Source organism: Vombatus ursinus, unplaced genomic scaffold, assembly GCF_900497805.2.
Source record: "Vombatus ursinus unplaced genomic scaffold, bare-nosed wombat genome assembly UNPS02014808.1, whole genome shotgun sequence".
In the NCBI taxonomy this organism is placed as follows: domain Eukaryota; kingdom Metazoa; phylum Chordata; class Mammalia; order Diprotodontia; family Vombatidae; genus Vombatus; species Vombatus ursinus.
This window is the reverse complement of record NW_020954586.1, coordinates 5951469-5973630: the sequence shown is the minus strand read 5'-3', so window position 1 is coordinate 5973630 and position 22162 is coordinate 5951469. Positions and strand designations below refer to the sequence as shown.

The 22162-nt window shown below is 49.5% G+C and overlaps 1 protein-coding gene across 6 annotated transcripts in view; it reads right to left on the bottom strand.

The window, feature by feature from the left end:
- VPS8 (VPS8, CORVET complex subunit) overlaps positions 1-22162 on the bottom strand; it is a 185225-nt gene that overhangs the window by 125913 nt on the left and 37150 nt on the right. For all 6 annotated transcript variants that reach the window (XM_027875404.1, XM_027875405.1, XM_027875409.1 and 3 more), the window contains exons 8-16: positions 17844-17968; positions 15244-15330; positions 13658-13725; positions 11716-11869; positions 11539-11598; positions 10038-10145; positions 3345-3425; positions 1017-1187; positions 62-136 (exon numbers count right to left, since the gene is read on the bottom strand). In XM_027875404.1, the coding sequence (XP_027731205.1) occupies positions 62-136; positions 1017-1187; positions 3345-3425; positions 10038-10145; positions 11539-11598; positions 11716-11869; positions 13658-13725; positions 15244-15330; positions 17844-17968 (929 nt within the window). The remainder of the gene's footprint in view (positions 1-61; positions 137-1016; positions 1188-3344; positions 3426-10037; positions 10146-11538; positions 11599-11715; positions 11870-13657; positions 13726-15243; positions 15331-17843; positions 17969-22162) is intronic.

Sequence of the window (22162 nt, the reverse complement as noted above, 5' to 3'; positions counted from 1 at the left end):
ACACACACACACACACACACACACACACACACACACACACACACACAGTGACGGGACTTACTTTTGTCCCTAAATAAAAGATTTGACCGCCATAACTACTGATGGACTGATAACAGGCTTTTTCTCCAACAAGAGCCTAGGAAAAATAACAACCACATGCATTAGGACAGACACACAGGAGTCCTATTTAGTGTGAAAGAACGCTAGGTATACAGATATCACATTAAATAAATCTGCTAGAAAACCAACACGCTTGTTACAAGTGCTCCTCTCTGTGCACCCCCAGATCCATGCATGTACAGATTTTTAGTTGGGCAGGGGGCTGGCTAATCTCCCAGAGAGTACCCTAGCATCATAACTCAAGGAGAAATCCTGGCAGCATTCTGTCATTGAACTGGGAGCTTTTCTCTTTTAGCCAATTAAAAAAAAAACAAACCAAAAACAAAAAACCAATCTGCTGCTCACAAAATTCATGGATGAACCCCCCTGCCCCAGGCTGCCACACAGAAACAAAGGGGGACAGAGGAGACAATGACCTGAGTGGCTTCCAAGGGACTGCCCAAGCGCGGGAAGACCAGGCATTGCGACCGAGCTGGATTCTCCCTGCAGGCCCAGCACCCCTCACATGATCTTTCTGGAGACTATGGGACAGGGCCACATTTTTTTTTAATGTGCTAGAATCCCAAACTTTGGGGCAGGGCCTAAAGGTCATGGAGCAGATACCAATTAAATATGCCTGTCATTATTAGCTTCCCAAATCAATTCGATAAATGTTATGAGAGACTACCACTACCACCCACAGGTGCTAGTAGAAGCTCATGAAACCCTAGGGTCCCAGCATGAAAAATGCTGGTTTGGGACCCGTGAAATGGTTTCCACCACTCAACCCGGCAGAGGGGCCGCGCCAAGTTTTCAGCTGTCTCTGGTGAGCTGGGTTGACTGCAGCACAGCCGTGATGAGGCTGAGGGCCTGCCACTCCCCGGCACCTGCCCGGTACCTGCCCGCCACCTCCGTACCAGGGCCTGGCTGACGTTGCCTCCTGTGGCCAGGGACTTGAAGTGGCTGCTGTTGTAGACCAGCTGCACCTCGGAAATTTCCACCGTCTCAAGCTCCTCCTGCGTCAGCCGATCAATCACATGCAGCTTCTCCACACTGTCCAGGAGCACGACTGTCCGAGAATTGATCCACTGCAACCCAAGCACACGGCCAAAGAGACGGTCAACAAGGGAACGGGCCAGGGATGCTCCCCCGCCATGATGACCGCCCCCAGGCTGAGGCTTAGCGCAGCAATGGTCACATTGTGGGAAAAGGGAAACAACACAAGGCAAAGCTTCTTCCTTTGTGAGTTTGTGGAGAACGGGCAAGTAGTGCGGGCCAGGCAGGACTTAAGTCTGAGACACTGTGTTAAGAAAACACCATCAGGCAGGTAGGAGAATAATGATGATGACGGTGATGATTATAATTTGTCGTTCAGTCATTTCAGTGGTGGCCAACTCTCCACGACCCCATTTGGGGTTTTCTTGGCAAAGATACTGGAGCTGTTTGCCATTTCCTTCTCCAGCTCATTTTACAGATGAAGAAACTGAGGCAGACAGGGTGATGTGACTTGCCCAGGGTCACCCAGCTGGTAACTGTCTGCGGTCTCATTTGAACCCAGATCTTTCTGACTCCAGGTTCTATCCACTGCACCACCCAGCTGCCCTGATAACAATAACAGCTAACGTTTATATAGTGTCTACTACGTGCCAGAACTAGACGGGCACTGTGCTTTACAAGAGGTCTCATTTGCTCCTCACAACAACCCTGGAGAGGTAAGTGCTATTATCACCCCCATTTTATAGATGAGGAAACTGAGGCAAATCAAGGTTAAATGACTCCTCATTTCTCAGCTGGCTGCACCACCCTGGGACTTCCCTGACTGACTTCTCACCATGCCTGAGGAAGCTCAATGTTGAGAAAACATGATCCTGCAATGCCAGGTAGACCACCAGCCTTGGCCTCCTACCTCCTCACCACCTGTGTCTCTCCGACTGGAGGGTTGTGGGAAGATCAAAACTAACACCAGCTCTGATTTCTACTGTCTGAGTTAGGATCTGCCTGTGGTGTTCCTTCCGGGTCGGGAGGGAATGTGGCTCACATCAGCCCTGGGGCCATTGGCTTGTTGTCTGTAAGCCCCAACCAGCTTACCCAGCGCCATCCCGCCAAAGACATGCTGTCTGTTCCTGCCTGTCCTTGTACAGTTAGGGGAGGCCCAAAGTCCCGCACGGGGATAGACAGCAAGCTTGGGGGGTTCTGGTCTTCCAGCCAAGATTACGAGGCAGATGAATGAGCCCCAGAAAACAATTAACACTCCTTGATTGTCAGAGAGGGCCATGATTAGCCACACCTGAATGCCAACCCACTCTTGCCAGGATAGCCAACTGTAAGGTTCCAAAACTACCCAGTGCCCCCTTGCTTTCCTGAGTGTCAATAAAGAGGGACCCCCTTCTCACTGCGGTGGCCTGTCTGACCCTCTTTGTTAACAGTTATATGTGTCACTGTTAAAACTGGTTTTGCAACGAGTATGTACCTCAGTTTACCTTTACTGCATTTACCTACCACGGTGGGGCGATGAGCTCCAAACTTCCACTTAAGGAGAGCGCTCGGCTCAGACATCTTATTTTCCATGTGGCTACACTACCTGGGGACTTCTTTGACTGACTTTGCCACCCCTTCGTGGGTACCTTCTCCCCCCACCCCACCTTTTGGTTAGCTTCCTTTTGTGTTCTATCTTTCCCGTTAGACTGTAAGCTGCCCGAGGGCAAGGACCGTCTTTATCTTTTCCTCTGTGTATGCCCAGGCCCCTGGCACAGGGCCTGGCACACAGCTGGCACTTAATACATGTTTATTGATTGGCTGACTGACGTGCCCAGGGCTGCACTTGGAATTCCTGAGTCCAGGCCACAGAAGTACCGAGGCATGGGTTCACTCAGCAGACAGGGGCTGCTGTCCCAGCTCCACGACCAGAATGAAGGTGGTCTCACTGCAATAGCAGCTCTCAGGTCAAGTTCAGGAGAAAAAAGGGGCCTGGGCAGGGAACAGAGCCAGGACCAGGGGCAGATTCCACTTAATTTTTCTTGCCTCCAATATGCCTTTCATCTTGTCGGCAGGACACAAAACGTAACGGACAGGGTTCTGGTTACTGTGAACCCCGAGGAGCAGGTCGCTATGGGGGGGCGGGGCACCTCTATGAGAAGTGGGCCCCGAGGCCCCTTTCATTACCGTCCAGTGACCTCGTCCCCAGGCAGCTGTTTAAAGCCCTGATGACTGCCGCCCCCTGCCCCCTTCTCCCCATGAGTACTTACAGTGAAGTTGATGAGATCATAGTACAGGTGCAGATGCTTTTGTTTAGTGACATGTATGGCACCTGATTCATCTCTTTTAACCTGAGGACAAATCAAACAAACCACAGGCTCAGACTAAGCACATTAACAACAGAAAAACAGAACAGGCTTAACCTTGGGCCCCTCAAACCAGGTCCAAGTACAGGGGGGCTTGTGAGCACTTTTCAGCTTCTTTTGGGTCTCCCTGAGCCCAGGTCCCTGCTATCCCGGTCAGTTAACAAGTATATATTAAGCGCCTACTGTGTGTCAAGCACAGTACTGGGTCCTGGGGACAGAAGTACAAAGAACAAAACAGGCCCTGTTTGCAGGGAGACCGCAGTCTAATGAGGGAGACAACAAGTACGCATGTAAACATATAAATAAATGCAATAAATAAATGGAATAAATGCAAGTGTATACGAAGTGCTTTAAAAGGCAGTTTGGGAGGGAAGGTAGTTGAGGGTGTCTGGAAGGGCCTCATTTCCTGAAGATGGTCCTTGAGCTATGTCTTAAATAAAGAGAAGGACTTTCTGAGGCCAAGACGAGGAGCAAATGCGTTCCAGGCCTGCAAGATAGACCGCAAAGGTCCTGGGACCAGAGACGGCGTGTCCACCATAGCAGGAACAGAAAAGGAGGCTGGCTGGATAAAAAAGAAGAAGAAGAATCCGAGTTTTCAAGTTGGCAGGGCCTGTCGAGGCCATCTGGCTTAGAGATGAAGCCAGGAAGGCCTGCAGGGGTCACGCCACCTCTATCTAAGCTTATTCAGGAAATAAGCATCAGAGAGAGCATCTGAACCCATGTCATCTCCTTCTAAGGCTGGTCTTCTTCCCACCATACCTACCAGGTAGCCTTCTTCAAAATATTAGCAGGCTCCTGACAACCAAGAATGCTTTTCACCATCAGCAGGCTAAATTTGTACTGGGAAGGCAAGGCTGGTTTGACATTAGAAAAACTATAAATCTGATTAATCATATTAAAAACAAAGTAATAAAATACTTCATATAGGAAGATTGAGAAAAATCCTTTAAAACAAAATACAGCACTTAAGATGCCCCTAAAAGCATGGAAATAAAAGGACCTTTCCTTAGCATTATTAGAATATTTACCTAAACCCAAGAGTCAATGCTACTTATAACAGAAAAACACAGGAAGCTTCCCCAGTAATGTTAGGGGAAAGCAAGGATGCCCATGATCCCCATTTGAGCTTGAAAAGCTCCAAAGAGAGATGGAGCTGTGGAAAGATGGCACATTGATTAACTCACTGCTGGGAGAACTGTGAATTGGTCTAATGGCTCTGGAAAACAATATGGAATCATGCAAGAAAAGTTATTAAGTTGTTTGCACTCATCGATTAACAAGCAATTTTTAACAGCACTTATTATGCGACAGGTATGCTACGTGCTGCAGATACAAAGACAAAATTAAGATAGTCCCTGCCCTCAAGAAGCTTACATTTGAATGGGAGGCAATATGAATATATGTGCATGTGTGTGTCACTAGCAGTTTGGGGCAGCGGGGAAAGGAGAGAATCAGGAAAGGCATCACGTAGAAGGTCTTGCTGGAACAGTCTGAAAGGAAACCAGGGTTTTCAAAAGATGGAGATGAAGAGTGAGTGAATTCCAGGCCTGGAGGACAGGCCGGGCAAAGACAGAGACAAGAGATGTTTATACTCTCTGACCCAAAGACTCTCCTGTACTGAGGCTATACCCCACGGATTGACAGCAAGAAAAAAAACAAACTCAAGTGTACAAAAAGGCTCAACGCAGCATTATTTCTACCAGTACACTGGGGCAAAGGAAAGAATGTGCCTGATGACTGGAAAATGGCTGAATAAATTATGCTGTATGAATATGATGGAATATTATTGTGACATAAGAAAAAATAAATATGAAGGATTAAAACAAGCATGGAAGGATTTATATGAAGTGATACATCATGAAGAAAATGTCAAAAGAACAACATAAACAACAAACACCACAATGTAAATAAATTAAGCACAGAGAAACAAAAAAATTCTGGCCAAATACAAGGTCACATTTCTACTACGCTGTCCAAGTTGTTACAGAGAATATTCCTCCTTCCTGTTACCAAATGATAAACTCCCTATTTTCAGGGGATAAATACTTCATAGGGGGAAGAAAGGTGTTGGGAAGTGTCTGCCATAAAATTTATTAATATTTAACTTAAAAAAGCCCCACTTTTTTGCTATTGAAAGTATCTTAGAAAGCTTGCCAAAATTGGCCTTTCCATAGTCCAACAGGAATGCTGCTCTGATTTAAGTTAAGAAATGGATGTAAGTTTTTGCAGAAAGGCTCAGCACATGGGTCAGCCGAGCAGATGTTGGGGCTGGTCTGGGCTGCAGCTAGATCCATTCTCACTCACACATAATCCAGATGAACTCAGTTTCACACCAGTTTTCTCATGTGCGATACGCCTGGGCTTCAGGATGCCTGCTCTTTGCCAGTGCACAGCCCTCCCAGCACATTTTGTGGGTGGCTCATGTCTTTCCTGCCCTCCACACCTTGCTGCGATCCTCCCTCCCGTTTATCTCTCACCCCTCCTGCTCCCAGTGACCTCTACTCGTTCTGCCCTCCTGGTCCCCAGCCACGCTCTAGCATCCTTCTATGCCCTCTCTCCCTCATCCTGATGGTCAGATCCTATGTACTGGATCTACGACCACAAACTGATGTGTCTTTTAATTAAGCCCCACCTTCCTGAGATAAGCCTCAGGACTCATGGTGCTTTGCTCAGTGTTCCACATCACAAGCAACTCAGGCAACCTCATCCTCCTGGGCCACAGCCCCTAAGGCCTCAAATCTCTATTGGATCCCCCACCAGAATAGGCAGGTAAAGTACAGGTCGCCCTACCTGTGCCAAAAAGGGAAAGTTCTTACTGTCTGAGCCCTGGGAGAGGGGGCAGAAAGGGTGGAACGATCTCCCCTCTGGGCTGGCTGCTCACTTAACATTACTAAGGGTGCTTACTCATCTGTCTGCAAGGACATGTGTGTGCCACATGTGCACACATATGCACAAAACATAACTGTGCTCACATAAACACCTATACATGCATATGGATACAACAACATCTGTTCTTCAGTAGACAAAGGGACAGAAGGCTGAAAAAAACGCCATCTCACTCACCGGCATGGAGATGAAAGAGGAGTCAGCTTGCCTCCCCAACCATTAGAAACTGCCAACACTCAGCCGTTGCGATGGCTGTGTGCTCGCTCCGGCACCGCAGCCATGTCCCCTCCATGCCTGCCCATCCTGGCGGCTCGTGCCCTTGCCCTCCCCCATGGCCACCACTGTGCGTGGCAGCTGGGCCGCAGTTATCCTTCATTCTTGCATTTGGCCGGCCTGTCTTCCTTCTTTTCCACTCACACATCTCTGCCTCATGTCAGGCTGCTTCTATGTAATTCCTCTCCTTGACGTGTGGCAGCCTGCGAATGCCCACCGTGCACCTCACCACTGCCCTCTGGGGCAGCCTCAGCTGAGTACTTGGTGTCTTACAGGCATATGGAAAACTAGTAGACGCAATGAGACGAGCCTTCACGTTGGGGAGGAGCTGGGGGCCACCAAAAGAATTCTGCATTTCTCTAAGGCAGTCCAGTCAAATCCCGCTTTGGATTCAACCGTAGGCCCAATTCACTGATCATTTTTAGTGCTTGTCCACGATGTGGCTATGGATGGCTAACCTCCACTGGTGGCTCATCCGACATGGTCTACACAACAGGCATCCTTCATCCACTTGGCTCTTCTTGGGCGGCCAGTTCAGTCATCCTCTTTAGAGTGACAATGAATCTCACCCAGGAGCTTCGGCAACGTTATGGGGTTTGATGCAACCCACAAATGGAAGCTTCTAGAGGAATCCCTCTGTGACCCAAACTCTGAGTGGGATCCCCTTCATAGCAGATGAAGGAACACCTCTGGCTTACCTTTGGCAAGCACATGTGTCCCTGTTTTAAGCCTCTCGATATTAATGACCAGGGTTGAAAAAGGTTTTCTCTGTTACACTGTTTGAGGAATCTGTATAATTCTGACATGGGTGGGAGAACCCGTGTCAGGGACAGCCTTTAGACAGCATTTTGTTCTCCTAAATCAAATACTTTTCTGAAGTCAACAGTAGTGGGGTCTTCCGTTCTCTACATCCTTCCATCAATTGTGTGTGATGGTACAGATATGGCCTTTTAAGGAATTGAAGGCCTGCCCGTTCCCTTCGAAGAGCCCATCAAAGAAACCCTAGATCAATGTGAAGATCATTTTTATTAAAATTTTAAAGAGATGAAAAAGTCGATTCATAGGTTATAGTTAAGGATGGGTCATCTTTTTCTGGTGATGACACCATGCCTTTGATATTGTCCCCATCTTTAGATACCTTGATGATTTATCCCTCAATGCCCTTCAAATGGTGCCCCTCCAGCACAGCCCTCTCCTCCATATATTCAATGTAACCCTTGCTACTTTTTTCCACTTTTGGTTTCCTCAGCACCGCATCTGGGTCTGGAATGGTACAGTCCAAATGTCAGCCCCGACAGAGCCCAGCCTAGTGCTTCCTCCCAGCGTAAGCACCACTGTAGGCTCCCGGAGGACTGGCCAGGGACGCACAAGCTCTACAGAGGCCTCCATGTGCACAGGCTTTGAGAAAGGTCCCAAGAGAGAGCTGGCTTTCCAAAGATCAGCCTCACTAAGTACAGACAGGCTTATCACCAGAAGGCACACCCTTTGGCAATGAGTTCTTTGGTATGCACCACCCATGACCCAAAGCAAACTACAAAATTGCCTTCAGTCTTGTGTGGAAATAGTGTCAGGGTGGTGAAAAAGGGAGCAAAGTGTGCCCAGAATCACGGTTTTCAGACCCTCTATAAATGTGAACTTAGCTGTTGGTGAGATCCTTGACTAATGACCAATGGAGATACACTGTGGCCATAAACAAGATAAGGTGAGAGAAGGAAGCTGCACCTGAGTGGAAGGATGACTCCCTCCCAGAGAGGTAATGGAAGGGGTGGCAGAACGGCCTTTGTGGGTGCCCGTGGGCAACAAGAAACATCATGGTATGAGCCTTCTGGTCATCTTATCTTGTGGTGCCCATGATGAGTATGTTCAAAAGACCACCAAGAAAACTACCGTAGCTCCTGTGCCAACATCAGGTGCAGAGGATGAAAAGGGAGTGAGAGCTCTATGAAGAACAAAGTAAGATCTTCCTACTTAAATCAAAGTATACGGTGGCATCTGGTGACTTCAATGCAAACGCCACGATGGTTAAAAACCTGGCTGGCTCAGGAGTGAGGAGGGAGAGGCCAAAGACGGGCGCAGCCCTCCCGGGAGCCTCGCGCCTGAATATCATGAATGCTTCCTGGGAGAAAACAGCCAACCAACATTTATCAAGCACCCCCATGTGCCAGGCTATGCACTGCGCTAAGCACAGGGGACACAAGTAAGCAAAAGACAGAAAATAGTCCGAAAGTGCTAGACGCGGCAAACGCTGACTAACACCATGGTGAAATTGACTTTATTTTTAAGACAGGTAGGAAATGACTCACTAGTGACGTGGGGATTACTCTGGACGCCTCTGTGCACACTCGGATCACCAACTGACTGGACGGAGAAAAGGGTAAGGCCAGGCACAGGACGTGTGATTTCACTGGTATGGGACTTCAGGTGAGGAAGCTTCCTCTGCCCATGCAGACAGGCATCTGCTCCATCCGGGGCACTGAGGGGCTAAACTCACACAGCCCACACATGTCTGGAGCAGGACTGAACCCAGATTACGTGGGCTTCAAGGCTGGCTTCCCACCCACTAAGCCACACTCTCCCCCTCTCACTTATTAGAACAAATTCATACAAAGCTAGAAGAACAAGAGTGAGAAAAGGACATGGCTGGCAATGAAAACCATTGCCACATGGCCCATTAAAACAAGTTACTGATGTGGGATGATGGGAGATGGTTGGAGGGAGTGAAGGACATTAACTCTAACAGCTTCACACGGAGTTTAATGGCCATAAATCGAGTGCCAGAATGCAGAAGAGCCCAAACACCAGCCTGGTTGGCCAACACTTGATGGCCTTCCAAGCAGAGTGCTCTGGGCAGCCGACGGCAATTCTGGTTTAAAACACCAGCTCATTTGTCAAAGCTTCCAGAGAAGGATGGAGGGGGCCGCAGGCAGCTCCGCCCATCAAGTAACAAGAGGCAGAAGGAGAAAGAACAAATTGAAAGAAAGCCTGGAGAGAGACCCAACTGAGACAAGCCACCCACGGATGAAAGAGTAGGAGGACACAGGAAAAGGAAAGGTGCGGAAGGTCTAAAAAAACGTTTATACCAACGTTTCACCATCAAGGAACACAGGTCCAGAGTGAGAGCTGGAAATCACTCTGGAGCCCATCTGGGCCAATCCCCTCATTTTACAAAAACGAAGGCCCAAAGTGGGGGAGTGACAAAGCCAAGCCCTGAACCCACATCCCAAATGCCAGGGCCGCTGCACGGCTTATGGACGACGGAGCCACCCCGTTAAACACAACAACACCATGCACAATTAAATAATAAGTTACAGAAACCAGACACCACCACAATGGTGCATGTTTTGTAGATACGCTATTTAAAAATAGGTGAGTTAGGAAACAGATGTTAGGATACTGATCTCTCCAGGATAGCAGACCCACTCCCTGATCGAGGCTTACCAACAGAAAGTGAACGACGTCTCCTCTGCAAAAGGCCAGCGTGGGGTTCACATAATTATTGGCTGCCACAAAATGCCAGGCCAGCAGCGGAACGCTGGAGGGATCCATCTAAGCCAAAAGGAAACAAAAATCAATCCTATGAACAGACAGAGAGCACAGGATGGCACAACCCAGGAGGCAGGCCTGAGGTCGCCACTAGAAGGATGGAAATGACCATGAGGGTTGACTCCAAGTCCGTCGATCAAGAGGCCAGCCCGCGAGCCTCTCACATGACAGACCTAGGGAGGGGAAGGGCTCGCTGATGCTGCATCGGTCTCCATGGCAACGAGCTGCCATCCCATTTAGGAAATACTTTGGAATTTCCAATAGACGGATGGATGGATGGATGGACATAATATGTATGTACATGCTACATATACATACACACATATATACTATGCACAGACACACATAAAGCCTACATGTGTGCACACACATATAAGTGTATACCTAAACACATATATTCACATACATGTAGAGTACACATAGATGCATGTGTGTATAATCTCATTTTATTTTAACACAACCCCGGGAGGAAGGCAGGACAGCTACTAGCATGACCCTTATTTTATAAGCAAAGAGCCTCAAGCTCATGGCCACTGTGACCCCACCAGGGAGCAGCTGGGCTGGGCCTTGAACTCAAGGCTTCTGCCTGGAAATCCAGTGCTCTTTTCACTAAGCCAAAGCTTCCTTGTAAGGAGGGAAGGAAACACTTCCCTTTTTTCCCTCTGACTTGACCTTTCACCTCGCCACACTATAGACGCCATGTTCTGATGGCTGCAGAAATGGCTTCAGCCTCCAGAAGGGGAGGAGGTTTCCGATGCCAAGGCATCCCAACGTCACCTCTCTTATGAGCTGCTCTCAGCTTCTCCAGGTTGATGCTCAGATACAGCCGACATCTTGGCAGAAACGTTAATGTTCAAAGATTAGTTTAGGATATACGTGCCTCCTTGTCCCCTCCCTACTGAGGACTGAATGCGCCTTCCTTCACTGTTCTCAGAATGAAAAGGCCCTAATTCACTGTTCACACTGGGCCAAGTGTGCCACTGAGCTCTATGGGTACAAACACCGAAGCAAAGAGAGTGGAGTACCTTCAGAATTTTAGGTGAAAAGGAATCAGAGAGAGCATCTACACTAACGAAAATAACAGTTGTTTATGAACAGAGAAGCACAAACCCTTTGCCATCAACACGGGAAAAGCGAGCAGCACCCCCACCCCCCACGTTAGAGCTCGAGAAGCGGGTGCGGGACAGGCTTGCCTCTGCCGTGCCCCAGAGAATCCCACAGGACAGAACTGGGGCTCAGAGGCCAGGGCTCCGGCCTTTGGAGAGAACCGGGCTCCCTGAATCCCCTGTTGTCATGCTCCAGAGCTTTTAGCAACACTCAAAGGACAAGTCACATTCCCAACGTTCTCCACATTCCCTTCCCCTCCTGCCAACAAGAAAACGAGTCCCTTACTCACCCGTCCATAGGGAAAAGTCATCCACACTTTCAGAGACGGTTTCAGTCCAATGACCAATATCTTTGGCAGAAAAGAAATGAAATAAAGACATGATTTTTCTCAAGATAAACTCTGTAATTATCTTCAGATCATGCTGTAACTCTGAATGCACATCCTCTTCCTGTTCCTAAGACCTACTTTAGTTAAGGATGCCATGGCCAGTAAGGAAAACTGGGTGATGGGGTGATCCTTGAGCTCGGCCTTGGAATGAAGAGGCTCGATACAGCAAACTTCGCCCTTGGACCCACTGAACAGACACCGGGATTCACAGGTTCTCACTCCCATCACTCGCCTGAAAAGCATGAAGGAAGAATGCAGGCGGAATACATCAAAAGGTGGTTTGAGGTGTTCTGATTTCTCGTTTTCAAAATCAACTATCACATGCTTAGCACTGTGCCAGCTGCTATAAAAGATACAAGAAACAGAAAGACAGTTCTTGGCCTCAAGAAGCTTAGCGTCTGATTGGAGACACAGGGCTTAGGCCAAGGACAAGCAGAGAGTACCAAAAGGCAGGGAGTCAGCGGCACTGATCTCGATCAGTCATCCGAGAAGCCTTTATTAAGTGCCTACTGTGTTCACAGCAAAGACAAAAATGAACTGTCCCCAACCCTATTTGGAGGGAGGATGAGGCACCAGCTGCGAGGGGGCTCAGCATGCCCACAGAAGGGGCAGCCCGAGGGCCGGCTCCTGCCCGAGCGGCACCTCATCGGGCTCCCGCCTCGCCGTCGCCGCAGGGCTAGCTCTGCAAATCCACAGCCGTTTCTACAGGAATTCATGGCCCCTGAAATGCTCAGAAGGTCAGAAGCAGACACCACTGTCCTGTTACCAGCCTAGCCCTGGTGAGCAAAGGGCAAGAACAATGAGAAGGGAAGCCAGGGGAGTCTTCTGACACCTTCTGTAACAGAGCAATCGGGCCCTGCCCCTCCTGCAGGCTGAGGCCTCCCCATGCTAACCCTGACCACAGTCGCCTTCCCAATAAGGAGAAAATCTTGGGTGAGCGCTTGTGCACGAGCGTGCGCTGCTTTGACTCCAGAAGGACGGCAGGCAGAACTGGACACCTGGGTCCAGACCCTGCCTCCTCTGACCTTTCTGAGGCTCAGTTTCCTTATCTGCAAAATGGTGACAGGAGCAGTACTTGAGGCTTAAATGAAAACGGCTGGTAAAGAGGTCTGAAAGCCTCGAGACACGTCACGTAAATGCAAGCTCTAATCAGTGGGCCAAGTCAGAGTGGAGGCAGCCAGCTCGGCTCTCCAAGGCGGCAGGAGTCCCATCTTTCTCTGTTTTCAATGCGCCTCATACCCGGCTCAACAGGGGAGGGCCACGATTCCCTTACCAGCTCTTGGCATTATAAGGAGGCTTGCAAAATAGTAGAAAAGATCTTCTCCAAGTAAAGGTCAATCTTTGAAATTCAAAGACTGATCAATAGAAAATGACAAGAAATACTGCTGCTGCCGTAAGAATAGTAAGAGTGATAAAACTATCATAATCAGCACAGAAGCACTGGTGCTTCCACTTTAGCTTCCGTCACTAAAAGTTCCTCTGCCCATAATGTACAGAGTGACGGGGGGTGCGGATGCTGGATTTGGAGTCAGGGTCCTGGGTTCAAATCCCACCTTAGGCATGGAGTATCTCTGCACAGTCACTCCTCCTCTCCTACGGAATGAGGGGCTGGCTCTAGACTGATGACCCTAACCCCTTTAATCCGGAACTCTGGCAAAGCCGTTCTAAGCTGTGCCGTGCGTGCCTCCAGAACACAGCTGGGGAGGGATGGGACCCAACATTTCCTTCCCTCTCCCTAGCCAGGGGAAATGACGGGCTGGGAATCACTCCCTCATGCTTTCTCGTGTCTGGGTTTCATTCTGCCCATTTCACAGAGAGCTGCAAGGGGCCAGGATGTTTCCGAGACAGCGAAAGCACATCTACACTGGCCATGATGGGGCTGGCGAAGGCATTTCATCCACTGGCCTGCTTCCACCCTGTGAGCTTTCCAGGCCTGCCTGCGTCTTATCTCGGTTTTCTACCGCGCTAAGCCCCGGTTCATCTTCCCGTTTCATCTCATCACGCAGCCTCGCGCTCTTACTTAAATGTCAGCTCAAACACAGAACCTCCGCTGTCATTGCAGACGGCGAGAGTCGGGTCATCTGTAAACTGAACAGAGAGGGGAATGTTATTTTTCTGTCAGCTTCTCAATAGAATCATTCATGTATCACGATGGTGATAACAACCCCAGAAACCTCTTGCTAAAACACGTTATCAGTTGGTGACTTCCACATGGCTCTCAGCCTGTCCTTCTTACTCTGAAAGCTCCACCATGTGTGGGAGGAGGGCCTGAGGACTCTGGAGTATCTCATTCTGGAGAAAACCATAAGCCCTGAAGCCTCCAAAAAAGTGTCTGGCAGGACCGGTTCAGGCAGGGAGCAAAGCACCAACCAGGCTTCATTTTCATTTTGAAAAGTATCCAGTTTCTTTTTTTCTAAAAGTTATTCTCAAAATCTCACGATGTCAAGTATGTGTGGATAGCTACAGATATGCTAAGTCCTTTTACCCAGACTCAGGCCATTTGCATAAAGAATTTCCAGAATAACAGAGTTGGGGGGACCCCTACGGTCACCTTGTCTAACCTGTACCTTTCTTATAAATGCTTGGGAGTTTTTTATGGAATTCTTTCTAAAACACACACTTTACTTCACAGCTTTCTAATGCATTATGATAACTCAGGATTCACTAAAGTGAATACTGATGACCGTCCCGTGCCACTGGTAAAGACGTGGCCAGTGGGGGCCTCTCCACCTCCCCAGACTGCTGCACAACTGGTCATGGGGCCTTCTGTGCAGCCCAACGGGGTCGCTGGGGCTGCCAAAGTTCATGTCCTTATTCCCCCATTTGGCCTCAACACCCACAGAGGGTCTGAGAGAGCCCCAGGGCCCCAGAGTTGGAAGCGACCTTTAAGGCCATCTAATCCAACCCACTACCCCATGTACAGATCGTGCCCCAAGAAGCATGTCCCTCTCAAGCCTGCTGAGGGGCAGGGGGCCGCTTCATACACACACAGATGAAAGAGCCCCTGCCTGCACCTCCAAAGACTCTGCGGTGGGGGCAGAGGGCCGATCATTTCCCTAGGCCAGGTGTCAGGCCTCCCACCCTGAACAAAGGGTCCTGTCTTCCTGCCCCATCAGTGGCTGGGACTCACTGGCCCAGATTCCACTTCAAGTCTCTGACTCTCCTCCCTCCTCTGGGCTCCTCTTGCCTGTCCTATCTCCTCTCATCTCCCCCAAGCTCTCTGGTTTTCCAGTGTTAAGACTAACCTTGGATAGCTATGGCCAGTTGACCTATTGGGCAGCTCCTTTGTGGGGTCAACAGACCAGGTGTAAAGGCCAATCATGGCATAATCCCTGGGGCCTTTGGGGAGGGGGCCATGGGGCCGCCCCACTGGGTAGAGCTCTTTAGTCTCTGTTAAAGTTTCCCAAGCCCATTTCAGGCCTGGTGATGCTGCCCTATGAAGCCCAGCAGTGAGGGGCCCAACTCAACAGGAGAGACAGGAACAGAGAGCTGCCCTCCATGCTCTGGACTCCTGGGCAGCCAGATCGAGGGAGGGCAGTTACTCCTAAGACATCAATGCAAGATGCAGGAATGATGACAAGAAGAAGACAAGCGCAGGCCCGTTACCTTAATGTGCAGAATGGCTGTTCCTGGGGGGTGAGCATCTGTTATTGATCTCAAGAGCTTTCCGCTGGCCAAGTCCCACATGGTCATCTGGAAGGCAATTAACTGCTTTCAAAAACAAAGCTGCTTTTCATTTGGGTCTTGAATTACAGAGTGTTCTATATAAATGAAACCATTTTTATTCTTGCATATTTCTATTTTTTCAATAAATCTTAGAATAAGAAAACAAATTATGATGTATTCCATATGGTTTCACAATACAGGACGCCATGCTTAGTGTATTACCATGGAAAGACGCTGCAATTCAAGGCAAGGAAGATGAGGGTCCAAATCCTGGCTCGGACACTAGCTGTGACCACAGGCGGGACTGTCAGTCCCTGCCTCTCGGTGCCTCAGTTGATTCAACTGAGAAAATGAGGCTAGTAACGACTGCGCTACCAACCTCACTGAGTCACGAGGAAGAAAGTGCTGTGTAAACCACGAAGCACAAAGACGAGGTTTTTACCTTTTCTGGGGGCTAACAGACCTCTCTGGCAGCAGGCCTCTGAAGTCTATGGACCCTCACCCCCACCCCCTTCTCAGAATTGTCTTTTTAAATGGATAAAACAAAATACAAAGGAATCCAAAGAAAACTGAGAATGCTGAAATGGAGTTATTAAAACATCAAAAAAAGAAAACAAGTTCAGGGACCCCAGGAGCTCAGAGGCACAGGAGACACAATATTACCTAATCAATACTCTGCCAGAATGTAAATACTTTGTAGAGGTGCCTGGTGGCACAGTGCAGAAAGTGCTGGTCCTGGAGTCAGGAAGACCTGGCCTCAGACACTTATTAGCTGATGGCTCTGTCTGCCTTAGTTTCCCCATCTATGAAATGGAGATAATAATGGCACCTGACTGCCAGGGTTGTGGTAAGAATCAAATGAGATAATGTTTGTAAAGTGCTTTGTAAGCCTTAAAGGGCTCTACAAGCAGTGACGGTAGTAGTGGTAATAGTTGTGGTGGTAGTATCCAACTTCTGGCGGAAATATTCCCCCTCTGGTTTACAAATGTACTAACAAAAGAATTCAATGGAAAACACGAGTAAAATCTGCTGACAGTGAAGGCTCGCTAAGGCAGACCGCTGCACTCCCAGAACAGGCAGAGGACGCCAAATCACGGGGCTCCTGGCTCACTCTTGAACCTGGTGCCAAGTGTGCCCAGAAACCCCTTTGAGGAATTATTTATCTTATTGAAAGAGCCCCCCAAGCCTAACGTAAATTGTAAAAAGTCTGTGTTCCTGTAGCAGGCTCTGTACAAACAAGAAGTCAGGAGACAGATGTGAGCATGTGAGTATGCAGGCACCAGGGAGCAATTCCAGAAGCAGGCGAGGCAGGCAGGCAGGCAGGCAGGCAGGCAGGCACACAAGCAGAAAGGCAGACAGAAAGACAGACAGACAGGCAGGCAGACAGACTGTAGGTAGGCAGGAAGAAAGGCAGACAGAAGGCTCATAGAAAGACATACCAACAGGCAGACAGAAAGACGTACAGACATACAGACAGGCAGACAGATAGAAAGACAGACAGACAGGCAGGCAGACAGATAAAAAGACAGGCAGGCAGACAGAGTGTAGGTAGGCAGGCAGGCAGACAGAAAGGCAGACAAGCAGACAGGCACACAGACAGACATATGCAGTGGCATGGATGGAGAAAAGGTCTTGGAGAGAACGCCCTGGCTGGTGCATCCAAGCTAGGAAGGGGTCCGTGCTGACCAGGGCACTGAGGGCTTAGGTTTCCCTCACGTAATTGCTGGCTTCCTCCAGCAGCAATCCCTCCCACATCCAGCACTAGCCTCCCCCCATTCAGCCTGTGTGTGATTGGTTACAGCTCAATCCCATTAAGTAGCTTCTCGCTAGGCTCTGTGTGAGACACCGAAAACACACAACAAAAATGAAACAGCCCCTGTCCTCAAGTGCCTCCATTCTAGCTGGGGGACACAATCTGGGCCCAGAAAAAGAAACACGAAATAAACCGAAAATGAGGGAAGGGCAGGAGGCACTGGGGGTGAAATCAGGAAAGACAGGAGGTAGCTTCCGAGAAGGGAGAGGCCCGACGGTGGCCAGACACTCTAAGAGGGGGAGGAGGGAAAACAGCCCACGCAGAGGAGGCAGAGGCCAGAGGGGCCTGGTGTGTGCAGAGCCCAGCCAGAGGGCTGGGAAGCCTGAAGCCTGGACTGGGTGAGGAGGCCGTCAGGGCCAAGCACAAGAGCCTGTACTTTATCCTAGAGGTGAAGGCTCTACCACATGCTCCTAGGAGAAGCCACAAGCATGACTGTTGCCCTGATGTGCCTTGGGGGAGGACCCGGAGCCCCACGCCTGGGCAGAATGTCAGCAAACAAGAAGAAAATGAGTTCATAAGATCAGAGTTAGAACTACAAGGGGCCTGCCGAGTCTTTGTTGTACAGATGAGGAAACTGAGGCCCAGAGAGGTGAACTGTGGTGCTGCCCTATCGGGCCACATTTGAACCCGGGTGGGACGCTCGCACCGGCCCACCTGGGGGCAGTCACTGCACCGCACAGACCGGCAGACCGCTTCACCTTTGTTTGCCATGCCCGGCCTGTCTTACCTGGCCCTTGGCAAAGCCACAGAGAAGTCTGGAGCAGTCGTGGTTGATGCTGAGAGCAGAGATGGCCCCGTACTGTCCCCCGACGCTGGTGCTGCCCAGGCAGAGGCGCAGGGCTTGGTTCTGATCTGGGGACCACAAAAGGGAAGAAAGCATCTTTGGTCATGGAGGCACGGGCGTGGCTGGGACCAGGGAGGGAGATCATGGTGGGGGGTGGGGGGGAAGCCTTTCCTTGTTGGTCCAGAGCCCTTTGGGGGGCACTATCAGTACCCCCCTACCCCCATCCTCTGCGCATCCTGTCCCCTCCCACCTGCGTCTGCTGCTCGGGCCCGAATGCGGACAGGGCGAGACCAGGCAAAGAGGAAAAGGGACTGAGATCAGGCCTCGGCCTCGCTTCTGAATGTGGTGCGCTTTCCTCAAACCCCAAGCCAGGCCAGTGAACTAGGTGCGGGCCATCACTGATCGCACAGAGGCCTCCTCAGGGAAGCCCGGGTCAATCCCAGCACTGGGGCTCCCTGGGTAAACGATCTAGCTTCTGTCTTTTCTATCTTTATTTAACCTCTTACTCAGCTTGACAGGGCTGGGTTACCTCAGAACACAATCACCTCCCAGGCACTTCAAAAGCCTCAGTAATTTGGACTCCACTAGGCCAGAATTTGTTACTTTGGTCAAAAGTGAAACCGAAGTTTACCTTCCCATTGGCATCGATCACACTTGTGAGGCAAATAAAGGGTTTAAGGCAGGGAGCTGGCCATCCCCTGGGGAAGATGGACAGGGGCAAGGGGAATGAGGGACGCTTTCCAGCACCTTGGCAGCACCTGCTTATGTGCCAATGATGGACATTTCCCATGGTTCCTCATCCGGGCCTCACAACCACTCTGGGCAGAAAATACAATTCTACTTCATAGAAGGAAAAAATGAGACCTCAAGAGGTACAGCAATCTGCCCACGGAAAACCCAATAAGCATCAAAGGCACAACCTGAACCCAGGTCTTCCTGATTTCAGCACCCTGTCCATTATTATTACCAATAACAACACTTTAAGATTTGCAAAGCACTGGAAACAGATGTTGTTATACCCATTTTACAGATAAGGAAGAAACTGAAGCAGACAGAGGTTAAGTGACTTGCTCAGGGTCACAAAATTAGTACGTGTCTGAGGCTGGATTTGAACTCGGGGACCTCTTAACTCCAGGCCCAGAGCTCTAGCCGCTGGGCCTCTGAGAACAGGCCTACTTTGCTCCAATTCAGAGGCAGTGGCGCAGAATGAGAGGTCTCATTAGAGTCAGAGAGACCTGCCTTTGGCACACACTGACTGTGTGACCCTGGCTAAGTCACTTAGGTTCTCAGTGACCCAGAAATTTTGTAAGCAAGGGGCAAGTTGCCTGTTTAAATTACTGACCTGCATCTATAAAGAGAATTCCATTTCATCAGCGTGGGGAATCATCATCTTTGTCCCCCCCTCCCCCCAAACCTCAATGTGTTCGTCTTAAATTATTCTGATTTGTTCATTAAACCCAGTGCACTTGGGCCTTCTGGCAGATCACACCTTTATGGCCTAATTCCAATTATTTTATGTATTTGAAGATTATAAAACTACATTTCTTTGCCAATAGGAATGGACAATCCCAAAGTAACAGGACATTTTAAAAAAATTCTTGATCGTTAGGAACTCGACAAAGGTCAGCAAATGCCCCACTGCTGATAGAGAGAACAGAAGACGAGGCTTGCTCTGAAAGTGACCGCTCCCACATGGCAAGGTCCACCTCCTTTTGCTCCCTGTTGTGGCTTCTAAGGGTTCTCTGATATTCTTCCCTTTCTTTTTTCACCTCTTTTGGGTATCAGTCTCACTATTCTCGTTCAACTCCTCCCATAACTTTATAACACAAGAGTGTGACCCATCTTCTAATAAACGCCCAAGAACATGGATGTTCCACTGGGCACTCCCCCCTCTTCAAAATCCTCACAGCAGACAACTATGAGCTCTCTCCAAAGATCCAGAAACTGTCCAGAACGTGTTTGGATCGTGTCTTGTGAAACCCTCCCCGGGCTTCCAGCCCACACTGGTGAAGTACCCAAGTGGGGACAAATCTTCACTCTTTGAGGATGGACTGCATTTTCTGGAATGTCCACAAGCTATTAAGAACCAAACCCACAAACAAGATTGGGCACAAGCTGAGCACAAACGTTTCTGGTCGATAAGGAAGATGCCCTACAGTAACGAGGCCCTATATCTCCAAGGTGCCTCTTGGGCACGGTATGACGGAAGCTCTCCCCCACAGCAGCCCACCTCTCCACACCTTCCCCCCATTTCTCCTAGTTCCCTTCTGGGGCCAAGCAGGACAAACCTGACCCCTCTCCCCCCATGACCCTTCGCACACTTGACGTCAGCTATCACATCCCACCTCACCCAAATCTCCCCCTGGCCTTGCTGTCCTCGCTACCGCAGCACCTTAAAGCCTCTGGCCTTTTGCTGGTCCTGCAGTTCAAAGTTCTTTGTCAGCCACCATTGCCCTCCACGAGAGAGCAATGATTATCCAGTGTCTTCTATTTCTATGTACGCGGTCCAGTGCTTGGCACACAGGAAGAATTTAACGGATGCTTTTTTGTTCACAGATTCATAGATGAGTGTGCTGTTACCCTTTGATGAGGCTCCCTCTCCCCACCGCGTGCTTTTATTTGTACCCAGTTTTTCAAAGATCATTTGAGAGTTTTAGGCATTAGGTTGTAGGCTGTCATACTAGAACAGTCAGGAAACAGGGTGCTCTATACACCTCTAGCTTGGGCCATTTGGATTAGGCAGGAGCCTGGGCTGAAAAGAAACAGAAAGGGAGAAGAGGGCCATAAATGACACCTTGTGTATAAGTGGGACTAGACCCCCTGACTAAGGCCAGAGCTGCTACCCCCCCAATCAGAGGGGAGTGAACAAGGAATCACCAAGTCGTGCCAGAAGGCCTTCCATCCTCTACTGAAAGATCTCACCCAACGATGAGCTTCAGACCCATTCAATACTTAACAGTTCCTCCATGATGCTTTCACAATATGGCGGACTTCAAATGCTGAGTAAGGAAAGTTAGGATGTGCCAACTAAGTACTGTCAGAATTATAAAAGCCATGATCACAACTGGAGCTTTCTGAAGTAAACTGGGCTAAGAACAATTCTAAGATCTACCGATGCTGCAAAAGAAACTTTGTAAAAGCCCCCCCTCTTTGTTGTTGAGTTGTTTCAGTCAAGTTCTACTCTCTGTGACCACATTTAGGGTTTTCTTGGCAAAGATACAGGAGTGGTTTGCCATTTCCTTCTCCAGCTCACTTTACAGATGAGGAAACTGAGGCAAACAGGGTTAAGTGACTTGCCCAGGGTCACACAGTTAGTGTCTGAGGCCAGATCTGAACTCATGAAGATGAGCCTTCCTGATTCGAAGCCCAGTGCACTATCCACTTCACCACCTAGCTGCCCTCCTCCCTCTTCACCTCCCCTGCAAATCTCACTTTCTGCCTTTCTTCTTGTTTATAGGAAGCAGACAGAGGCTGCCGGCTATGTGGCTCCAAAGACACCATCAGCAAATTTTAGCCAGTTTTATATGTTCTACTATAACTTGTCAATTCAAGTGTTCTGATAACTCAACAAAGTAGAGAGACATGAGGGATGAAAGGAAGGATGGAAAGTGAGAGAAGTGAAAGGGAAGATACAATTTGAAAGGAGTCTGAGAAAGGAAAGGAGACGTTCCAGAGGGGGAGGGAAGAAAGGAGAGGCCAGCTACAGTCCCCGTTGGAGAACCTGAAGACCACTAGGCTTCCTCACCATCTTCCCCAGGCTCTGTGGTTCCCAGAAGCTGGAGGCCAGTCAGCAAAGTCTCTTGAAGCTCGGTCTTGGCTGTGGGGGGCAGAACGGGCCATAATCCACGCTTGGCACAGCACACCGTAAGTGTCCGGGCCTGGCTCTGTCACCTTTCACCCTGTGACTCTGGGTAAGTACTTTTCCCCTCTCTGGGACTTTGCAAAGTGAGAGAGGTGGCCTAGATGGCTTCTGAAGGCCTCTTCCTGCTCCAAATCTGAGGAGTGCTAGGCTACGACCTTCAGACCTCCAGGGCTGGATCACAAGTTGATGCTGTATGGCTAGATGATACCAATTAGCCATGAGCGCACCTCCCGGGGAGGCTTAAACAGAGGGTCCAGCAGAGGACTTCAGTGGTATCTGACTAATGCCTCAAGGTGCTGGCCAGCCCAACCAGCCAAGGGACGGTAGATCCACTTCTATGAGATTTCATCCTGACTCAGGGAAGAGGTTAAGATGGACCTTGGCGCAGGCATGAGGGGTC